The following is a 19963-nucleotide window of genomic DNA, read 5'->3' on the forward strand; positions in this document are numbered from 1 at the left end:
TACCGAGGATTCCCAGCCTGACGATGGGGAATATTCATGAGCATGTGAATCCATGCCAGACCCCATGCTGGAGAAGTATAGGATTAGACCATTGTTGCAACAATATCGTGATTGAATACATGTACATGATCTGAACTATCACCTAAGAAGCAAACCTGTTGATTCTGGAAATCATCCTATCAATACTGATGGTTTGGGAAGCACAGATACTGTATATAAATCTGGATGAGACAACCCCATTGTTAAGATGGATTTCTGAAGTCTGACCTGGTGGGCCAGCCTAGTTTCGGTTTCGGACTAGGTCTCAGGAGGGGTGAGGGTGATCGAAAGTCCACAATGAGCACAAACAGTAAACAACACCACAAATTACTCTGAGTCAGGTGTATATATCAAAAATATATATACATTTATTAAAGCCCTTTTAACTCAAACACAAGGTGAAACCACAGCATTATTAACAATGGGCAATAGGCAAAAAGTAAGCATTGAAGAAGGAGATCACATTTTATCCTCTGGGGCTCTTCCAACAAAGCCATTGGTTTGTGGATGGTATGCTGAGGAAAACTTATAAGTGACCCTGCACTCCTTCCACATGGCTTGCATGTGCTTGGACATGAAGTTGCTGCCCCTATCAGACACAACTTCTTTAGGGAAGCCAACCCTAGTGAATATGCCAAGCAAAGCTTTAGCAACTGACTTGGCAGTTACTGTTTTTAATGCAATGGCATCAGGATATACCTCATGGCATGGTCGACCAGCACCAGGATAAACCTATTGACTAAGGATATCTGGGGTTCAAGGGCGCAAACAATGTCAATCCCTACCCTTTCAAATGGTACCCCCACAACTGGAAGTGGTACCAATGGAGCCTGGATTTTTGAGCCACTTTTTCCAGACAACTGGCAGGTGGCACAACACCTGCAGTGACTTTCTACCTGGACCCCCCTCTTGGGCCAGTAGAAGTGCATGGCTAACCTTTGCTTGGTTCTCTCGATGCCAAAGTGACCAGCAAGGGGGACTTCATGCGCCAGCTGCAAGAGGAAGGGTCTTACATGAAGGGGAACCACCAAACTCCTATGGTCTCCTTCTGTAGACTCTGTGGGCTCACTGTACAGGAGCCCACCTTCCCAATTGATCCTATGCTTCGCAGGAGGTTCACCCTGAAGCTGGGAGCAGGCCTGCCTCCTAAGGCCTTCCAAAGATGGGCACTCACGCTGGCCCTTACTAAACTCAGCCCTATTGGGACCACCTTCAACCAACAAACTTTGGAGTTCAGGATGGTCATGTGGATTGAGAATTTCAGGCAACACCTCTTCCTCGTCAGGTTCAGGTGTTTGGCCAACTGTTAGGCAGAAACCTGTGCAGTTCCCTCTGGGACCTCTGCAAAAGATTTAAGACTACAGGTGTTTGGCAGTAAACCCACTTGGTAGCAGTCTGTACCACACAGATTCACATGGTAGCTGTGGCTGAGCAGTCAGACCTCCCTCAAGAAGAGTTAGGCAGTATACAGAGTATTCACAATAGGTCAAGAGAACACAGTAGAACAAGTAAACACTGACCAGGGCTTGGTGTAAAAGAGATATAATTATTTATTTAAAACCACATCTAGAAAAACACACAGGCACTAATAGTAAGCAATTCAAAAACACGGTCACTAAAAGATATACACTCCCGTAAAAGAATATTAGACAAGTCTTAAGTAAAGCTCCACTTATTTTCAGACAGCGGTGAGCGCTTAACGTAGATGGCACTCTAATAGTTCGTTTTAAAAAGGGAGAGAAAAGCAGAGAATAAATTGAAACAGATCCCAACACTTTTTCACGAACACAACAAGAGAGAAAGGCAAAGTAACACCGTGAATTCAGAGTCAATTGGCTGGATCCGCTTTAAGAGGATCAAAACGAAATGTGTCCAAGGTCACACGGTTGCAGTGCACAAAAGTCTTGTAACGGTTCAAAAAGGAGTTGGACCAAGGAAAGGGACCAGTTAGAGGGTCAAGGCGGCCAGTCCAGAAGGTTAAGGGGTTATTATTACCTTGTAGCAATCTTTAGAAAGGGAGGCCTGGCGGACATGGTACCTTAAAGTGGTGAGAACGCTCCGGCGGGGGCAGTTGTTCCTGGCAGCGGGTGCAAGTCAGTACTTCGTCCGGGGGAAGAGAGGATCTCGTCGTGGAGTAAGACAGGAGTCTGTTGCACTGCCAGGGAAGAAACCAGACGCAGAGTTTCTCAGGTACAAGGAGCGGTCCGGTGATTCGCGGATTTCCTTGGAGAAGCCCGCCAAAAAGTGGAACAAAGGGCTCGACTTGGGTTGGAGTCACAGAAGAGAACACAAACGCCATTTTAGAATTGAGTCTTGGCAAAAAATACCAACCGGAGAATAATATTAATTAAATAAATCGGCGGTATGTTCGAGGCTATGAGAATTAAATAATTAAAGTTGGTAGCCTCAAACTATGGGAAAATCCCATAGGAAAATATTCGCGGTCGAATATAAAAAGTAGTTTCCACTGTCACCAGCCAAAACTCGATCAGGGGGGACGGAGACGTGCCCCCTCGACTAACAGACCCCGGGGCAACCGAATTGCCCCGACCTGTACGTCCACAATATGATGGTTTGCACATGGTTTCCGTTAATAATTTGGGACTAGTAAAGGCAATGGTGACTTTACATGCCCTGGGAGACATTAGTCAGTCCCAGGGTATGGAGTCTATGGTGGGTGTCACTATGACACCCTGGTGTTAAAGCACGGAGGGTGCTGTGTAACACACATAGGAAAAACACATGAGACCCTATGGAGTAAAGGACCCCATAGCCCATACAACACATTACCTGTCAAAGGAATACCACAAATCCTGTCCAAGAGTGGGAGAAAAAGAGTCTCACTCTTGGCAGGAGAAAAAAACAAACCCCAGGAATCCAGCAAAGCTGCTGGGGGACTCACTAGGTTAGGAAACTCAGCCTAAAGAGAGAATTCTCCCTAACACCAACTACCTCCACCTCAGTGGTAGGTGAGTCAGGGGGAATGTTTTCTTTCCCTCTCTTGTCTTTCTTGACTCCTTTAGCCTTGGGTTTCCCCTTGGGCTTGGGCTTTGCCTTTGTCTTGGCTAAGGCAGCCTTTGTTTGTGAGCTTGTGCATGGTATCCCTGCTGTGTTACCCACAATACCTAAGTCTCTGAGATCATTCGCCAGCAGGAACTTACCTGGGACTTGCCTCTGTATGCTCACTGGAGTCGTTACCCCTGGTAACGCTCTTTCGATTGGATGTTCCTCCCACGTAGTCCTCATCTTATGATGATTATCTCTCCAGCTAATCACTGCTTCGGAAACTTTTTTCGACCGAGGGTGCTGTGTGCAGTGTCATCGAGTCGATGTCCCTCTAGGGCCCCCGTTCGACGGTGAACGTCATCATCTGTATAAGTAGCACACGCAGCGCCCGTTGGCTTCTTACCAGGCGTACTCAGACCGTCGGCTCACAGAAAGCGTTAAGTGTAATAACACATAAAGGGCCTCATTACAAGTAGTGCGGAATGGGTTTAACGGCGCTGGTAATGGTGCCGGTGCCGTTAAACCCACTCCGCACTATTACGAGGTCCCCTCGTGGGACCCGCTCTGGACGTCTGGTTTTTCCAGACGTCAATAGAGGGTCCCGCGAGGGGACCAGGGAGCTAACAACGGGCCCGTTAATGACGGGCCCGTTGTTAGCTCCCTACCCATTCCCATTGAGCCCTATGGGGGCTCGAATGGGAATGGGGAAGGACCGGGCCCGGGTTCCCTGAAGGAGTAAATACCGGGCCCTCCGGAGTCGGAATGGCCCGGTATTTCCCCATTCAGGGAACCCGGACCCGGACACGATTTTGGAGGCAGCCATGGTGCTTATAGCACCATGGCTGCCTCCAAAGTCGTAATGAGGCCCAAATTGTACGGCGGGGTAGACTGGGAGGGGTGATGAGGAATATGTGGGAGGAACATCCAATCGAAAGAATGCTACCAGGGGTAAATAACTTGTTCTTGGAATGGATTATGTCCTCCCACGTATTCCTCATCTTATGATAGACTCCCAAAGCAGTCATAATTTGGAGGTGGGAGTACCAATTAAATTTAGATCTAATCATAGACTGAATGATGGACTGCTTTTGCAAATTGTCCTCCCTGATTGGAAGATTAATCCAGGCAGAAATGTGTTACGAAGGTATGGATAGATGACCAAGTTGCCGCTGAACATTGATTGGAACACCTCTTTGAAGAGCAGCAGAGGTTGCCATGCCCCTTGTGGAATGTGCCCTTAGGCCTTCTGGTAGGTCCTTGCCCGATAACCTGTAGCATTCGCCAATAGCCAGGATGATCCATCAGGATATGGTTTGTTTAGTAACCGCAAGGCCCAATTTGGGACCAGTATAGCCAATAAAAAATTGGTAATCTTGGCGAAATTTAGCCATTCTGGATATATAAAAACTGAGAGCCCTTTATGAGTCCAGTTTATGCAACCTCTCCTCCTCCTTTCCTGGATGAGGAGGTGGATAGAAAATTGGTAATGTAATTTATTTTTTGTGACAAGTGGAAGTCGGAGACTACCTTCGGTAAAAAAGAAGGCTTTACCATGAGAATGACCTTGTCTTTGTGGAGGTTTACAGGAAACGGCCTGCAACTCGCTTACCCTGCGGGTTGATGTTATTGCAATAAGCAAAACAGGTTTTAAAGTCAAGAGCCATAAAGGCCATGAGTGTAAAGGCTCAAAGGGAATTCATGTTAAAAACTTTGACACTAGATTGAGGTCCCACACAGGTACATTGAACGGTACTGGTGGATATACATTAGTAAGGCCTACCTGAGGGATCTTAAAATATGAATCCTCCTCTAAAGAGTGCTTGAAAATGAAAGCGCAGCTAGGTTACCCTTAATTTTTCAAATCTGGAGCCCTAGATTTGCCAGATGTAACAAAATGTAACAAAAAGGAAAGCCCTGTAGGTGTGTCACATAGAAAGGAATCTACATTTTTTTATCCCTGCACCAGTTGCTAAACTTGTTCCAACGGCAACGGTACAAAGATTTTGTTGTTGGCCTTCTGGCCGAAAGCAAAATCTCCATTACGTCATCCTGGAGGTCCCAATCCCTGCATCTCAGCCTTTCAGAGACCATGCGTGAAGGCTGAGTGTCTTGAACTCTGGGTGCAGAACCCGACCTTCCTCTTGCGGGAGAACATCCTCTCTTTGTAGAAGACGTATTGGAGGGCAGCTGGACATGTCCAGAAGGTCCGGGTACCACATCCTCCTGGCCCAATCTAGGGCATGGAGGATCATGGGTTTCCCTAACTTTCTCAACCTTATGTTCACGTGTGGAATGACGGGGGAACGCGTACAGGAGTGGAAACTCCCGGTCCAACACGAACACGTCCCCTAGAGCTTCTCTTGGAGGAAATTCCCTTGAGCAAAACAGTTTGCACTTCCAGTTGACAATGGTCGTGAACAGATCCACTTGAGGGGCTCCGCAAAGTGTGAATATATCTTGAAGGTCTTCCTGAGCTAGTTCCCACTTGTGGGAGACTGTGCTCTGCCTGCTCAGAGCAGCTGCCGCCGTGTTCTGCTCTCCGGCTAGGTGAACTGCTGATAGAGAGATTCCTTCTTGAATTGCCCAGAACCAGAGCTGCATTGCCTCTCTGAACAGACAGTGGTAGTGACCCTCCACCTCCTCTCTTGTTGAGGTAGTACATGGTCACTGTGTTGTCCGTCATTATCAGGACATTCTTTCCCCGTACAGACGGCAGGAAGACTTCAGCGCTAGTCTGATTGCCCTCAGCTCCAAATGGTTGATATGTAGTTTGGACTTCGATGGAGACCAACGACCGCCGATTGTCAGATCGCTGGTGTAGGTTCCCCACCCCTTGAGTGAGGCGTCCGTCACTACCGTTATCTCCGGCCATAGCTGCCAAAAAGATTCTCCCTTGAGAATACTGTGTTTTCAAGCCCACCACAGAAGGTCCTGAACAACTATGTTCGGAACTTACAGGGGGTCCTCACATTCTACCTGAGAACTGGGACCACTTAAGCCTGAGAGCACATTGCAGGGATCTCATTCTCAGGTGAGCCTCTGGCACCAGGAAAATGAAGGATGACATGAGACCGAGCAACCTCAGAAAATCAAAGACCGAAAGATGATGGGCTCTCTGGAATTTGGTAACCATCTGCAGACTGTATTGAGCTCTCACCCCGGGTGGCAAGGTGGCAAGAAGTATCCAGGACTGCCCCAATAAATTGGAGTCTTTGGGATGGTATCAAGTGAGACTTCTTGTAATTGAGGGAGAAGCTCAGTTTGTGAAGAGAGTGGCAGGTTATGCTGAGATGTTCCCGGGCCTGATCGGTTAAACGAGCCCTGATCAGCCAATCATCCAGGTAGTGGTAGACGTGAATCCCCTCTCTCCTGAGACTCGCTGCCGCCACCACCATCACCTCGGTGAAAACCTTTGGAGCAGAGGTCGGCCCGAATGGCAGAACTCAAAATTGATAATGAGAACCACCAACCGCGAAACTCAGGTACTTTCTGTGCTTCAGATGAGTTGGCACATGAAAGTAAGCATCCTGAAGCAGCCTGAAGGATCTGATAAAGGGTAACCATCTTGAACTTGTCCTTCCTGAGTAACTTGTTCAAGTTTCTTAAGTCCAAGATGGGTCTCAATCCTCTGTCCTTTTTGGGGATCAGAAAGAATACAAATCGTTAATTTCCCCTACAGGTATATGTTCTATTCCACCTTTCTCTAGCAGGGTCAAAATTTCCTGCACAAGGAGAGGATTTGGAATTTTGAAAGAGTTATTCCCCGGTGGATGATCCTGAGGCCTTTTTTGAAAAAGAAGGCAGTAACCTTGCACCACAGTTTCCAGTGTCCAAGCATCTGAAGTAAAAACCCAGCCATTCGTTTTTTGATGGTTTTGAAGATTTAGTCTTCCGCTTCCCTTTGTCGTCCTTATGCAGATCGACTGGGGCATGGCTTTTCTTCTTTTCCATCGAGAGGAGTCGAGGTCGCATTCTTGAAGATCCGCAGCATTTCACTACGAAATGCGTCCCATTTTGCAAGGGGAATCGGATTTTATAGGACAGCTGATTACCTCCATTGAGGAATCACTGGAAGTCGAAGGTGACCTATGACGCCTCTTCTTGGCCTTCTTCCAAGAAGACGTAGAATGGCGCAGTAGGCTTCTCGATAAAGACCGTTTGGATTTTTTGCTTCATGAAGAATCCTTCGACTCACTGGTCTTTTTTGACCTCTTCTAAGGTGACTTCGAAGCTAACCTCGGGAACGAAATTGTGTGTTGCCACACGATAGCCTCATAGGTGAAATAAATTAATTAAATAAACTTAAAGTTTACTGAATGTGTTTATATGTATAACTACACATGTACTCCTGATTGCACCCTCCCAGTTGGGACTTCAGGACTACGGATTCATTTAATTCACCTTGGAACTCTGTTCCTCTAGGAGTGCATATGAGGCTATCGTGTGGCAACACACGATTTCGTTCCCCAGTTTGCTAACCAGTCCTGAGTGGCCTCATGACATTCGCCTCTTAGCACCTGAAATCTATAGAGAAACCATTACGCAGATGCTAATACATCCAATTATTTTACTTAACTGGGGTATATAGAAACATTAGTGCCTCACAGCCTTCCCGCTTTCCTTTCTAAGCTAACCTCCCCACCGCCAGTTTACCTTTACGCTCCCTGAGAGCCTTCTCGGTCTTTGCCTGACAGGAACCACAGTCGGAGGTACGGTGCCCGGAACCCAAACACCACAGACATACGTGGTGGGGGTCAGTGATCAACATCTTCGACCCACAGTCTTGGCACTTCTTAAAGCCTGACTTGGGTGTCGGTGGAGTCGGCGAAGACATTTTTCAAACGAAAATCACTATTTTCACTGAAGCGCGCCGTAATTCTCTCGAAGCATTAGCTCGGAAAAACAGAACTGAAGCCAACGGGCGCTGCATGCGCTACTTATACTGATGATGACGTCGAGCGTTGAACTGAGGCCCTCGAGGGACATCGACTCAACGACACTGCACACAGTGCCCTCTGTCGAAAATATTTGCCGAAGCAGCTGAAGCTGGAGAGATAATTACCATAAGATGAGGAATATGTGGGAGGACACAATCCATTCAAAAGTAAGATTTACAGGCATTACTGGGAACATGAGAGGGGGAAGCATCAAGGGAGCTCTGGCAAGCTCCTCTGGGTTTACCAAAGTGGAATCCACCACAGTTTTGCTGGCCCCACAATCCCTAACGGAAGGAGTATCTACTCCTTTGATTAGCACACTGTCTTTAAAGTTGTGTGTGGTGTTATCTAGAATGCTAGCATAAGCCTCTGAGACTTTAGGCTCCCAGGAACCCAGGGAAACTAGGACTACCTCAGATTCTACTGTAGAAGGAGTCTGAGGAGAAGGATGCCCTTGTGATCTCTTCCTCCTCATAGGATTGGAGTGCCAGACTTACAGGGTGGACCCCAATGTTTTGACCTTACATCTGGGGTCCCCCTTCAGATGGTCACTTGCTCCACAAGCCACACAGGATCCACTGGGTCTTGGGACATAGGGAGGCGTACAGTAACCAGAATTCGGTCTGGGAGTATTACTCCCCCTACCCAGAACATTCTCATGGGACTTAACCTTGTTTTTCATTTTGTGGCTCTTTTGGGAGGACGTTTTATCAGATCCGCCACCCTCCTTATCTTTGTTTTTTTTCCCCTCCTCCTGCTTATCAGGAGTAGTCTTGTGCTTATGGGACACTCTGTATGACACCCACAAATCTGATGCACTGGCTAGCTTCTTAGGATCTATCTCCTTTGAATCAGCCAAGTGCTGCTTAAACTCAGGGGAACAAGATGCAAAAATATGTTCAAGAATGACCAAACATATCATACCCTCAAAGGTGATGCCCTTAGAGCCTTCAATCCAGCCAGTCATGTTCTTCAAGGAATCAGTAACATAGGACACCCAAGTGTTACCTTCTTTCTTTTTGGACTCTCTAAATCTCTTCAAGTATTGAGCAGGAGTCTTCCCAAACATTAAGATGAGAGTTTGCTTCAATCTTACAAAGTCTTTTCTGTCAGCCTTTGACATTTCCATAATGGCACTGCAGCCAGAAAGGGGTAGTCGACTGAGCAACCCTGCAATCTTGTCGCCATCCACAACCCCTTGTCCTTCACATGCATGCTTGTTAGGGAGAATTCTCAGAAATGTGCTAATTCCCTCCACCTTAGAGACCCCCAGCAACTTTCCTGGATTTTGAGGACTTTTTTTTACCTGGAGAGAGTGAGACCCTTTTTCCTCACTTTCTCATGTATTTTAATGTGATTTCTGAGCTTTGTGTTTCTTTTGGTTATGGAGCCTGACAAACTCCATAGGCATCATCTTTACATTGTGTCACAAAGCACCTTCAGTGCAGTGTCACAGGGAAGTCTTTCACATTTCCCAAAGGTTTAAATACGTTCTCTGGGATAAACTACTGTTTCCCAGAGCAGTAAAGTGAAATGGACTTTACTTACAATTGTAACTTTCTAGCCCCAACACACACTATCTTACAATAGGGTTCTGGAGGGGTTACCTAGTATTCCCTTTGTCTAGCTTCTCCCCTTTCCTCACTGAATGGCTGGTGGCAGTGGTTTTGTTTTAACTACTGTGGTTTGCATTTACCTGGGCTACGTTCGCAGCTGCAGTAAAGCACCCAAGGGTGCCATTTTTGCCAAAATGGCCCTGGCCTTTTTTTTCCCCATTTCTTTGTGGAAAGGTCCTTCTTGAGATTTACTCTGTGTGCCAAGCCAGGTTTTTTCCCATTGTTTGCTTTGCCTTTGGTGGGATTCACGAGTGAATCCCTCCTCTGGCTCCAGGGTGTCTGGGGTAGGCAGAAAGTGAGGGAGGTGCCCGAATCTCCCTGTGCTTAGTCTCCTAGGAGACCCAAATGCACTCTGTAGTGATTGGCCGGCTGACTGTCAGTTAAGGACAGCCACCCTGCTGGGGGACTGACAGCTAGGCTGGAATGAATGGGAGAGAACTGAATAAAAGGCAAGGCTTTTGGCTTGGAAGGCAGAGTCGACCATTGGACGAAGGAACCGAAGAACTTGAAGCCTTCTGCAACTCCTGGACCATTTTTTTGCCCGGTGAAGCCCTGCTGCTGTGCTGAAACTCCAAATTCGTTTCGACAGAGAGGCCCCTGCAAGGACGACTTCTCCCCTTGAGTTGGTGGGACCAATCAACTCCAAAGTAAGTCACCTGGACATCCTTCTCAGAGCTGGTTGAATTTCCACAGAGTTGCTGCTGGAAACCATATAGCCAGGGAGAGGAACGCCAGATTGTGTGCTTTGCTTTTAAGCTGGCCTTGAGCTCCAGGAAGATCCTCTGGACTCCTAAGAAGCAGGACTGACCGAGCCTCAGCCCCCTCAACAGAGTGCATGACCCCAGAAGCAAGGAAAGCCCATCTCGGCAGCCAGGAACCGTAGTGTTGCTATTTGCAGTACATGCGAGGAGCTGAAACACTGAACAGCCACTGATTTGAAGATTGCCGGTTGCAAGCTGTGACCGCCCCATTGCAGTGCAGGAGTCCCCAGAAGTCCTCCCTCTTGTCCCCACGACTGAGGCCCAGGAACAGTGAGATCTGCAGAGCTGCACAGGAACAGAAGTCATCTGCTGCACTTTTTCTTTAATTCAAAGGTACTGTACAAAATCTGTGAGAACTTACCTCTTGCCGTAGAGTTGCTTGCAACTTCTACCACTCACAATTCTAACGGCTTGTGGCCCTACATTTGATTCTTCTTTTCTTCAAAGACTTCTAAAACATTGTGCAAAGACTTTTCTACTTACCTACCAGAAGTGTTTCATCCTATATAAGACTTTTGCCCATTGACTTTGGCCTAACCTGTTATACTGAATGATTCTGCTGTGGGGATCCAAACATATTTGCCTGCTTAAGAATATTTGTGGTCTCTTGGTGTTATAATAATCTTTTCCTTTTACCAACTTCTAACAGTATTCTAAATGCAAACAGTGCGATATTAATGTCCCTAGCACCCTAGCAATTGAAGTCACCTGAGGGTGTAGGTTGTGCCTGTGGGCCATCCCAAAAGAGTATTTACTGATTTAGAAACTAAGAGTGTATAGTATTGGAGTGTATTTGTGTGTTGCTATTATATTTATACCTTCTGAAGAAGGCTTATTCTAACTGACTGATAAATTAAATTAATAATTGTTTATTCACGAAACCTTGTGTGTAAGTGTTTATTTGAATACTTGTCACTGTGAATCTCTGTGTAACTCCCCTAAAGCTCACATTGACCCCTCTTGAGATAAGCCTGGCTGCTCAACATGCTACCAAAACTGTGTACTCTGTACCAGTGCTGTGTTATGAGGATTGCAATGGATTGTGTTTTTTAAGATGGCCACCGCCGCATTTCCCGTTCCGGCGCAATGACGTTACTTCCGGGTCTGGTATTACGAACCCGGTATTTACATGATGGTATTGCCGGGTATTGCCGGGTTGTTATTAAGGGGTTGCTCCTGGGCTGAGGCGGTATTGGCAGGTGCCGTGATGGCGCTATCGAAGGTTTGGGGGGTCTTTAGCGGCATGGCGGTGCAGCCATTGTGTTTTTTAAGATGGCCACCGGTGCATTTCCCGTTCCGGCGCGATGACGTTACTTCCTGGTCTGGTATTACGAACCCGGTATTTATTTTTTATTTATTTTATTTTTGCATTTTTGCATCACTTCCCATGAAATGGCTTCTGGTCGTGAACATTGTTATATGTGATAGGCTGTGTGCTGTTTTGACATGTCTGGTGGAAATCCAACCAGTACTTTTGTTGGAAAGGACTGAAATGCACATCCCCAAAAATGTGTGATATCTGGGTCTGACCCATTTCCCTGTTCACTCCGCCTACAGAAGTGTCATTGGGTTGCGGTACGGCGTGCTGTCAGAGAACTTAGGACAGGACCAGTGGTTGGCTGGAGGGAAGCGCGCTGTGAGTCAAATGTGAGAAACGCTGCCAAGGTGTATCGGAGGACAGTGCGGTGGTGGAAGGGTCTGGAAAATGTACCTATGGGGGCTCTAATGGGAATGGGGATGTACCGGGTGTGGGTTCCTTGAATGGGGAAATACTGGGCCCTCCAAGGTCGGAATGGCATGGTATTTCCCCATTCAAGGAACCCGGACCCGGGACCCGGTATGGGGGAAGCCATGCCGCTAAAAGCGGTATGGCTACCTCCATACTCGGAATGAGGCCCAGTGTCTCTTAATTGGAAGCAATCAAATTTATGTTAGTAATTGCTTCCATGTTTTAAGATAGGTTGTTAGCCTTTACAGTTACGTTTCTACTAACGTCACTATGTCTCCTGGGCAAGTGTCATGTGGGTACCCTTACCAGTGCGCAACACTTTGTACCTTCAATCCTATCCCACCGCTGTACACCAATTTGTTAAGAAGGATTTCTGAACCCTGACTTGGTGAGCAGATGTTCAGAAGGCCAGCCTCATTTCTTGGAACAGGGTAACCTTCTGGACAAGCCAGACCAATCAAGGTAGCATTGGCGGCGGTGAAGACTAGGGGCCTCATGGCAAGTTTGCCGGTCCGGAAATAAGGGTGCCGGTAAGCTCACCGGCACCCTTGTTTCTGGACTGGCAAACTAAGGGTTTGCCTGCCGGAGCTGATGTCACTGACAAGTCTGACCCTGCCGGGCGCAGAGGTCATGGTAAGCAAAGCCGTCACGGAAGCACCGGCACTATTAACAACGGCGCCGGTGCATCCGTGTCCCCATGCCCATAGAGTCCTGTGGGACTCTATGGGAATGGGGATTTACAAATTTACTGGCACCTGACTTCCTGGCCACCAGACTCGTATTGAGCCAGTGGCACCGAGAAGTAAGACAGCGGTACATTTTTACGGGTCCGGCAGCAAACCGCCGGTAGCACCGGCAGGGTTACCACCGGGCCCGTAATGGGGCCCTAGTATTACGGGCCCCTAGGTCTCAGGAGGGGGATCGAAAATTCACAATGATCACACACCGTAAACACACCACAAAATACTCTCAGTCAGGTGTATACATCAAAAATACATATACATTTATTAAAGACCTTTTAACTCAAACCCAAGGTGAAACCACAGAAATATTAACAATACTAACACAACACTATACTAGGAAAGATATATACAGTAACTATTAGTCTAAAGTAATATTCAACAAGTAGAGATTCACAACCTGAAACAGGAGTCATACAGTACAAATATACTTTAGGCAGTCCTTCAACAACTCAAACCCTAATAGGCAGTCCAATCCCAACGAAGTGCAGAGCCTTTTGCTCAAAAGTACGTTCAGTGCCGGAGCACTCGATTGTGCGGTTAAGTACAAAACGGGTCTCTTTAAGGGGCTGTAGTGGCTCAGGAAGGTGGGTGAGGTGATGAAGAATCAAGTTCCACTATTCAAGGAGGGTCTTCACAAGAGGGCAGAGCGATTTCCAGGAATCGGGACTAGGATGGTAGCACAGGCTACTCTAACAAATGAGAGTGGCCCTTGGGGGACACTTGTGCATAAAAGTCTATTGATGTGCCAGGGGCCGCCAGTAAGTGTTGCAAGTACTCACCGACCCTCGATGCACTCCAGACCAAACTTCACCAGTCAAGTCCAGTTCGCTTGCAGGTTCGAGTCCAGCAGTTGCGTGTCACTCTGGCTTTCAGGGCTGCGTTCTTAGACCTCAGTCTGTGGCAGAACAGTGGCGTTTTCTCCGCTTCTGGGGAATGGATTGGGCCATTTCCACTGCAGCTCGTCTTAGGGCATAGGGGGGCACAGCAGCAAGGCACCCACGAAGCTCGTCACCACAGTGGGGCGACACGGGTACCGCGTGGGTTCGGGTTCAGGCAGACTCTCCAAATTCCAGAACTAGGAATGCTAGTCGTACGAAATTTGGCAGAAGAGTGCCTTCTACCAAGAGCTTACGGTTCCCAAAGTCTCAGGTTGAAACTGGAGACGGCGGCGATTCCAAGGCAAAAGTCTGTTACATGCTGGTCAGTTCACTGGGCAGTTCAGGAACACTTCCGAGAAGGCTTGTTTGCAGGATAAGCAGGAGGTGCCGAGAGTAGTTAGTCCCACTACTCCAACGGGTCGATGAGGAACAGGAGCTCAGATGGGACAACAGCGGGGTCAGGGTGCCAAACCTTCTAGCGGATCACCAGCGGTTCCAAGGATCTGCTTCTTCAGTTTAGGATACTTACCTACTTTACTGAGTTCGGTGAGAATCAGAAGATCGACTTGGAATAGGTTTAGAGTGCCTTAGAATCTCCTTCATGCCAAAACAAAGAGAAACCAATAAGAGATCTGCTCACATTCAACCATTCCAGATGTGGACCAATCACGGACTACAATGGTCCCAGTGATCCCAGCACACCAAACATCCTGGCACCCAGGATGTGTATTGGAACTAGACAGCTCCAGCCCACATCCTGGGTGCACACACACAAGGCATGCAAAAGCTTTGGTTTGCGCAGGGGTCTACATGACCAAATATGGAATTTCCCGGGTCTGCTCGACATGGAGAAAGCAAATGGACAAAATAGCCAAAGGACAGAACAAAGGTGACACGGTTTGGACCATAGAAAAGAGTCAAACATGCTTTAAAAGTAACTGCTGCCACCAGCTCTGTCCTGGGCACACTTGTACATTCACCAAAAATCCTTCGAGGGTGTCTAGGGCCTTAAAAATGAAAAGAAGACCCCAGTGCACTGTACTGGAAGGTACATGGTGCACTGATAAAATGTTGCCAAGAAATGGCAACAAAGTGAAAGACGAAGAGAAACAAATTCTCCCAAGACTGACAGTCTGAAGAGCATTTCAGTTTCCCCTTAACAAGATGAGCAAAAGCCCAGCGGACTACAGCAGAAGGCTGGACTCCACTGGTAAAATTCAGGCTAGGATGGTTAGACAAAAGCAAAATGTTCGGGGGGTTCACAACTGGAGGGAAAATTACCCATAGATGGAAATCTTTCATAACACCCATCTAGGAGCACTAGGTGTCCGATCTGTGATCCAAAACACCCTCTCTCTGTACTATGGATATTAGCGAATAAAGATGACACAGTGCCAATGAAAATATTCTCCTTAGATGTTTTAATACATTGGGTAAGACGAATGATTACAAACTGTTAGATTGTGAACATGAACGATGAGAACTTATACAACTGGATTGTTAATATTGATTCTCCTTGTCTCTACACACTGCTTAATCTCCAGGGTTATTAGTTAGAAAGCAATAGCATCCAAATGAAAGCCATCTTTATTTAAATTTTTCCATTTTGACTGCTCCCTGTGAGCAGCACAATTGATATTATCTATTTCCATGTTTCCTGTGTATGACGACCAGAAAGCCTATCAATAGCACGTACAGCACTCCTCATGCCCTACTATATCTAATACACAAGAAAAGCGGCGTTCTATCTATTTATCTCTGGCTCCCGAGCTCTGTTTACTAGGTGACGTCGTTACGCGGCTGCGTGATGTCACTCTTAATGTTGTATTTTCGCAAGCAGCCATTTTGAGGCGCACACAAGAACGCTGGTTGGTGAAAGAAGTACAGGAGCGTTATTGTTTCAATCGTAAGTATCTGACAAACCTTACTTCTATAGAGGTTCCTTTTGGAGCCTCCTTCATATCGAGTTATTTAGAGAGACTCTGTAGTCCTTACATTTACCAGACCCTATTGTCTTTACAGTTATAAAAACTTTCCCAGCATGTGTTGACACTGCACTGGATGACAAATACTCCTCTTAGTACCTTGATTGCCTGAGTCTGTGACCTATACCTTTCAACCTATGTTATTGTACAAGAGTTTAGGTAGGCTCCTGAAATGGAATTTCTTTCATAATTAGACTCCACCCATTGAAGATTCAGTAGTTATCCATCACGTGAAGATAATTTACATTATCCTCACATCCGCTCTATAGGTAAGGTCTCTGTCTACATTACCTATTGGTGGGTCTGAGTACTTTGTACTCACCTACCAATAATTTTTTTGTGTTGAGTTTAGACCCTAATCTGGCTTTTCTATACCTCTAATTTAAGAGTGTCATAGATTGCAGTGCAGAAACAAAAGTGAAGAGAGTGTCCAATCCAGGTGAATAAGGACTCCTAGTAATGGGAGATTGATGTCTCTATATTTGTGACTAAGAATGCCCTCTAAGTTGAATGTGACATATGATTATCTATTCTTTAAATGTGTTTTGTATACTTTGTAGAAAAGGAAGATTGAAATCTTCTGGAATGATGATATAATTTTGTTCCTGACGAAGGGGGAATCCCGAAACATGCAGAGCTCTAATTTAAATATTGTATTATTAAAATAATTATTTATTCATTTCTAAACTGTTTCCCACTTTGAATTGTTGGTATAATAATACTTACACTTTGATGAATTTTGACTGCAACTCAGTATAGTGGCGTGCACGGGACGTCAGGGTCCTCATTCATTGGGACTCTTTCCTTCTTTTGCTGATGGACAACGACACAGGAGCTGATACCTTCCTGCCTACTGCTTCAAGTTTCCTGCCTTCCTTGTCAGGCAGGGCCGTTAGTGGTGAAGCAGGGTTTGTGAGGTTTTTCCTCGCAGCCACAATGATGACTGAATCAGGTTTAGGGTGCCCTCGCAAGCACAGTGGTGCGTTCTCTGGGGCCTTGTATTTTGTCTCCAGCCTAGCCACTGTAGCGGGAGCAGATAGCGGATTGGCTAGGATCTTCTCCCCGGCTTTCCTTATGGTATCTAAATGGGTATGGATGTAACTGTCCTTCTTCTCTTGTCTCTATGATGGTAAAGTACTGACTTCTCTGCATTTGATACTTGCAAATGAAATATTGTTGCCGCCTTTGAAATGAATGTATGGAACGAAGCAATGTTGTGCTCCTTAATTACGTAATCCTTCCATTCGTCAGTATCCTGTTGTGGTGAGTCTTGAGGAATTTCCCCAACTTCAGGCTTATCGGCCTGCATCTCTGGCTCTGAAAAATCACTGTAGGGATCATCAACCAGTGTCTGCCAGTCAGTAAGAGATAGGAGGGACGGCGCTCTAATGCACTGCGGCAGGGAGAGGCTTCTTTGTCTCTGTGGCAGTGAAACACTTGTTTGTCTTGGAGGTGGGAGATGCTCTGCTGCCTTTTCGGTGGTGTCTCCTGACAGGTGGCTGATGATCTGCTGCCCTCACCAGTTGTAGCAGTAGCTAAGGAACCCTTTGCCTCCTTTGAAATTCTTCTTTAATATTCTTAAGGGACTGCATCAACGAGCGTTGAAAAGGGTCATAGGTGTCTTCTGAGGGTGACTGGCACGGAGGGCTGTACTCCTTGGGTGCCGATTGTGGCCTGTCCTCTTCCAGGTGTGAGCATTCCTCTTGAAGGATTATGTCAGGAAGTTTGACCATTTCCTTCATGGGGGACAGATTAATACTAGAAACTAAGGCCTGTGGGTCTGACAGCGTGAGTTTCTCACTCCATGGACAGGGCCGTTTTTTCCCCTGGACGACAGGGTCGTCGTGGACAAATGGCATTAGGCAGTGTTTTTCACATTGACAATGTGTTTCCCATTGACTGTTTACCGGTTGTCGATGATGCGCCTGTAGCCGTGGACTCCTTGGAACTAATCATGGATGAGGCGTCTTTTGTAGTAGTCGAGGACGAGGGGTCCCTCATGCTAGAGGGTTTGTTCATAGTTGGCGGGTTGGACATGGACGGGGAGTCTCTGGTCGACGAAGACGACCTCGTTGACGAAGACCGCTTGTGTTTCCGTGATTGATCCTTCCTGGACAAGGCACTAGTCGACAGCAATTTAGCTGTAGACAATTGCACCGTGGAGAGTGATATGCCCGTTGTAGACGACCTCGTGGACATTTTGTCTGTGAACAGTCCCTTGGTAATAGTCATGGAGGAGGAGGTCTTACCAGCCGATTTTAATGTTGTTTCAGAAGTTGCCCTTAACTCCTTTTCACCCTTTTTCTTTTTTTTGCAGGTGGTGCTGTCCCTCTTTCCACTGATGAAGTTCTTTCCTTGAAAGCGTGCTTCTCAGAGGTCCTGTGGGAAGTGACAGGAGCTGTCTTGACAGATTCATCATCTGATGAATGGAACTTATTATAGGAGACTACTTCATATGGATAATAAGTGCCATTCATCTGATGATGAATCTGTCAAGACAGCTCCTGTCACTTCCCACAGGACCTCTGAGAAGCATGCTTCCAAGGAAAGAGCTTCATCAGTGTGTGAAGGTCTGACAGATGTAGCATCCTTGAATGTCAGGAGGGTAAAGACAATATATGCACTCCTGGTGACAGTCTCTTATGAAGACAATCTTTTTGCAACACCTGCGGCAGTCCCCGAAGAGTGAAGTTTTCTCCTTTGAAGGGCCTTCAGTGCCCGAGTCCACCATGACCATGAGGGGCCAGGTGCACGGTCTTCCCTCGACGATTTGAAGATGAAAACAAACTTTTCCTGGTCTGTAAAACACAGCCTGTGTAAAGCAAAGGATAAACTCTCTGGGCCTCATTACAAGTCTGCCGGTCCGGAATTAAGGGTACTGGTAGCAACGTACCAGCACCCATTCTGTACTGGCAGCCTACAACTGTGCCTGCTGGGGCCTCTGTGCCCGGCAGGTCTGACCTGCCGGGCGCTTCAGCCCCGGTAGGCACAGTTTTCATGGAAGCACTGGCACCGTTAGCAACAATTCTCGGGCTTCCATCTCCCCAAGATCCAATGCTGGAGAAAAAATGGATCCCTATGGATTCTGCCTACTTTGTGATGGGGCATTTGTATGGCAGAGGAGAAGGCAGGCGGCGGAAATGCAAGTTGCGTTCTACCCCTCCTCTCTGCCATACAAATGAATGAAAATGGGGCGTGATGGGAATCCGGACTGTAAAAAAATGTTCACAAGACTTTTACGCTGCTGGTTCCCATTACCGAAGCCAAACATTAGCTCCAATGTGTTTACTGTACATTCACAAATCCTTTCCAAGTATCTTTTGAATTAAAATAGGAGGTAAAATAGTCCCTGTAGTTGTCATAAATGTCCAAGGAGTAGAGAGTAAAACAGTATTGGAATTAGGCATGAAAGGCCCTAGTGCACAGAAAACCTGTTGAGACAGTGGAGAAATTAGATTAAAGATGATGCAACAGTGCTTAGGAACCAAGCAAGGTTATCTACACCAGCAGCGCCCAGAATTTGCACACTATAAAAAGGAGATTGGTAGGGTAAAAACTGACAACATTTTTAGAATAGTGTTGCAGATTGTCTTCCTAACAGCACATTACTTTAAAAACAATCCCATGCTGGAAAAAAGTATGTTTGTTTCTAAGGCATAAGGCACACATTTTGAAACTGCAAATAAGAAAACTTCCATTTCCATTTTTTTTGCATGTAAAAGTAGCCTTATCACTATTTATCCTGCTCTCATAATCCCACTCATCACCTACAAATAATTGTCTTTCTGATGACTTTACACCTGATGGTTAAATCAGTTATAGAGCATTGTCCTCATGCTAATAAAATGACAATTTGTCAGTACAATAAATGATTGCTAAAAGAAAATACTTACTGTGTTTGGGAATATCTTCCCACTCCTTGTCTTGGTCCCAGACACTTCAAGTTCAGAAGTTTGATTTACCAGCTCATCCACCTACAACAGATGAACGATTATACTATGAGACAGATTAATGAAGTAGGCCAACAAAAGAGAAGTTACTTACCTGTAACAATATTCATCAGTGTGGGTATCTTCCGCATATTAGCATGCTGTAGAACCTATGTACATTGTGGAGGAGTGCAGAAGAACAAGTCACTTACCCCTGGCAAAGTTCTTTCGATGTTCCTCCCACGTATTCTTCATCTTTCAAATCTCCAATATCGAGCTTCAGCTGCTTCGGAATTTCTTTTTTTGGCAGAGGGCGCTGTGCATAGATGCGGTCGACTCA

At 46.4% G+C, this 19963-nt stretch overlaps 1 protein-coding gene across 1 annotated transcript in view; it reads right to left on the bottom strand.

Annotated features, from left to right (window-relative positions):
• HORMAD1 (HORMA domain containing 1) overlaps positions 1-19963 on the bottom strand; it is a 2731278-nt gene that overhangs the window by 282185 nt on the left and 2429130 nt on the right. The window contains exon 12 of the mRNA XM_069642620.1: positions 19588-19668. Within this exon, the coding sequence (XP_069498721.1) occupies positions 19588-19668 (81 nt within the window). The remainder of the gene's footprint in view (positions 1-19587; positions 19669-19963) is intronic.

This window comes from Ambystoma mexicanum, chromosome 1p, assembly GCF_040938575.1.
Source record: "Ambystoma mexicanum isolate Mex_15411 chromosome 1p, UKY_AmexF1_1, whole genome shotgun sequence".
In the NCBI taxonomy this organism is placed as follows: Eukaryota; Metazoa; Chordata; class Amphibia; order Caudata; family Ambystomatidae; genus Ambystoma; species Ambystoma mexicanum.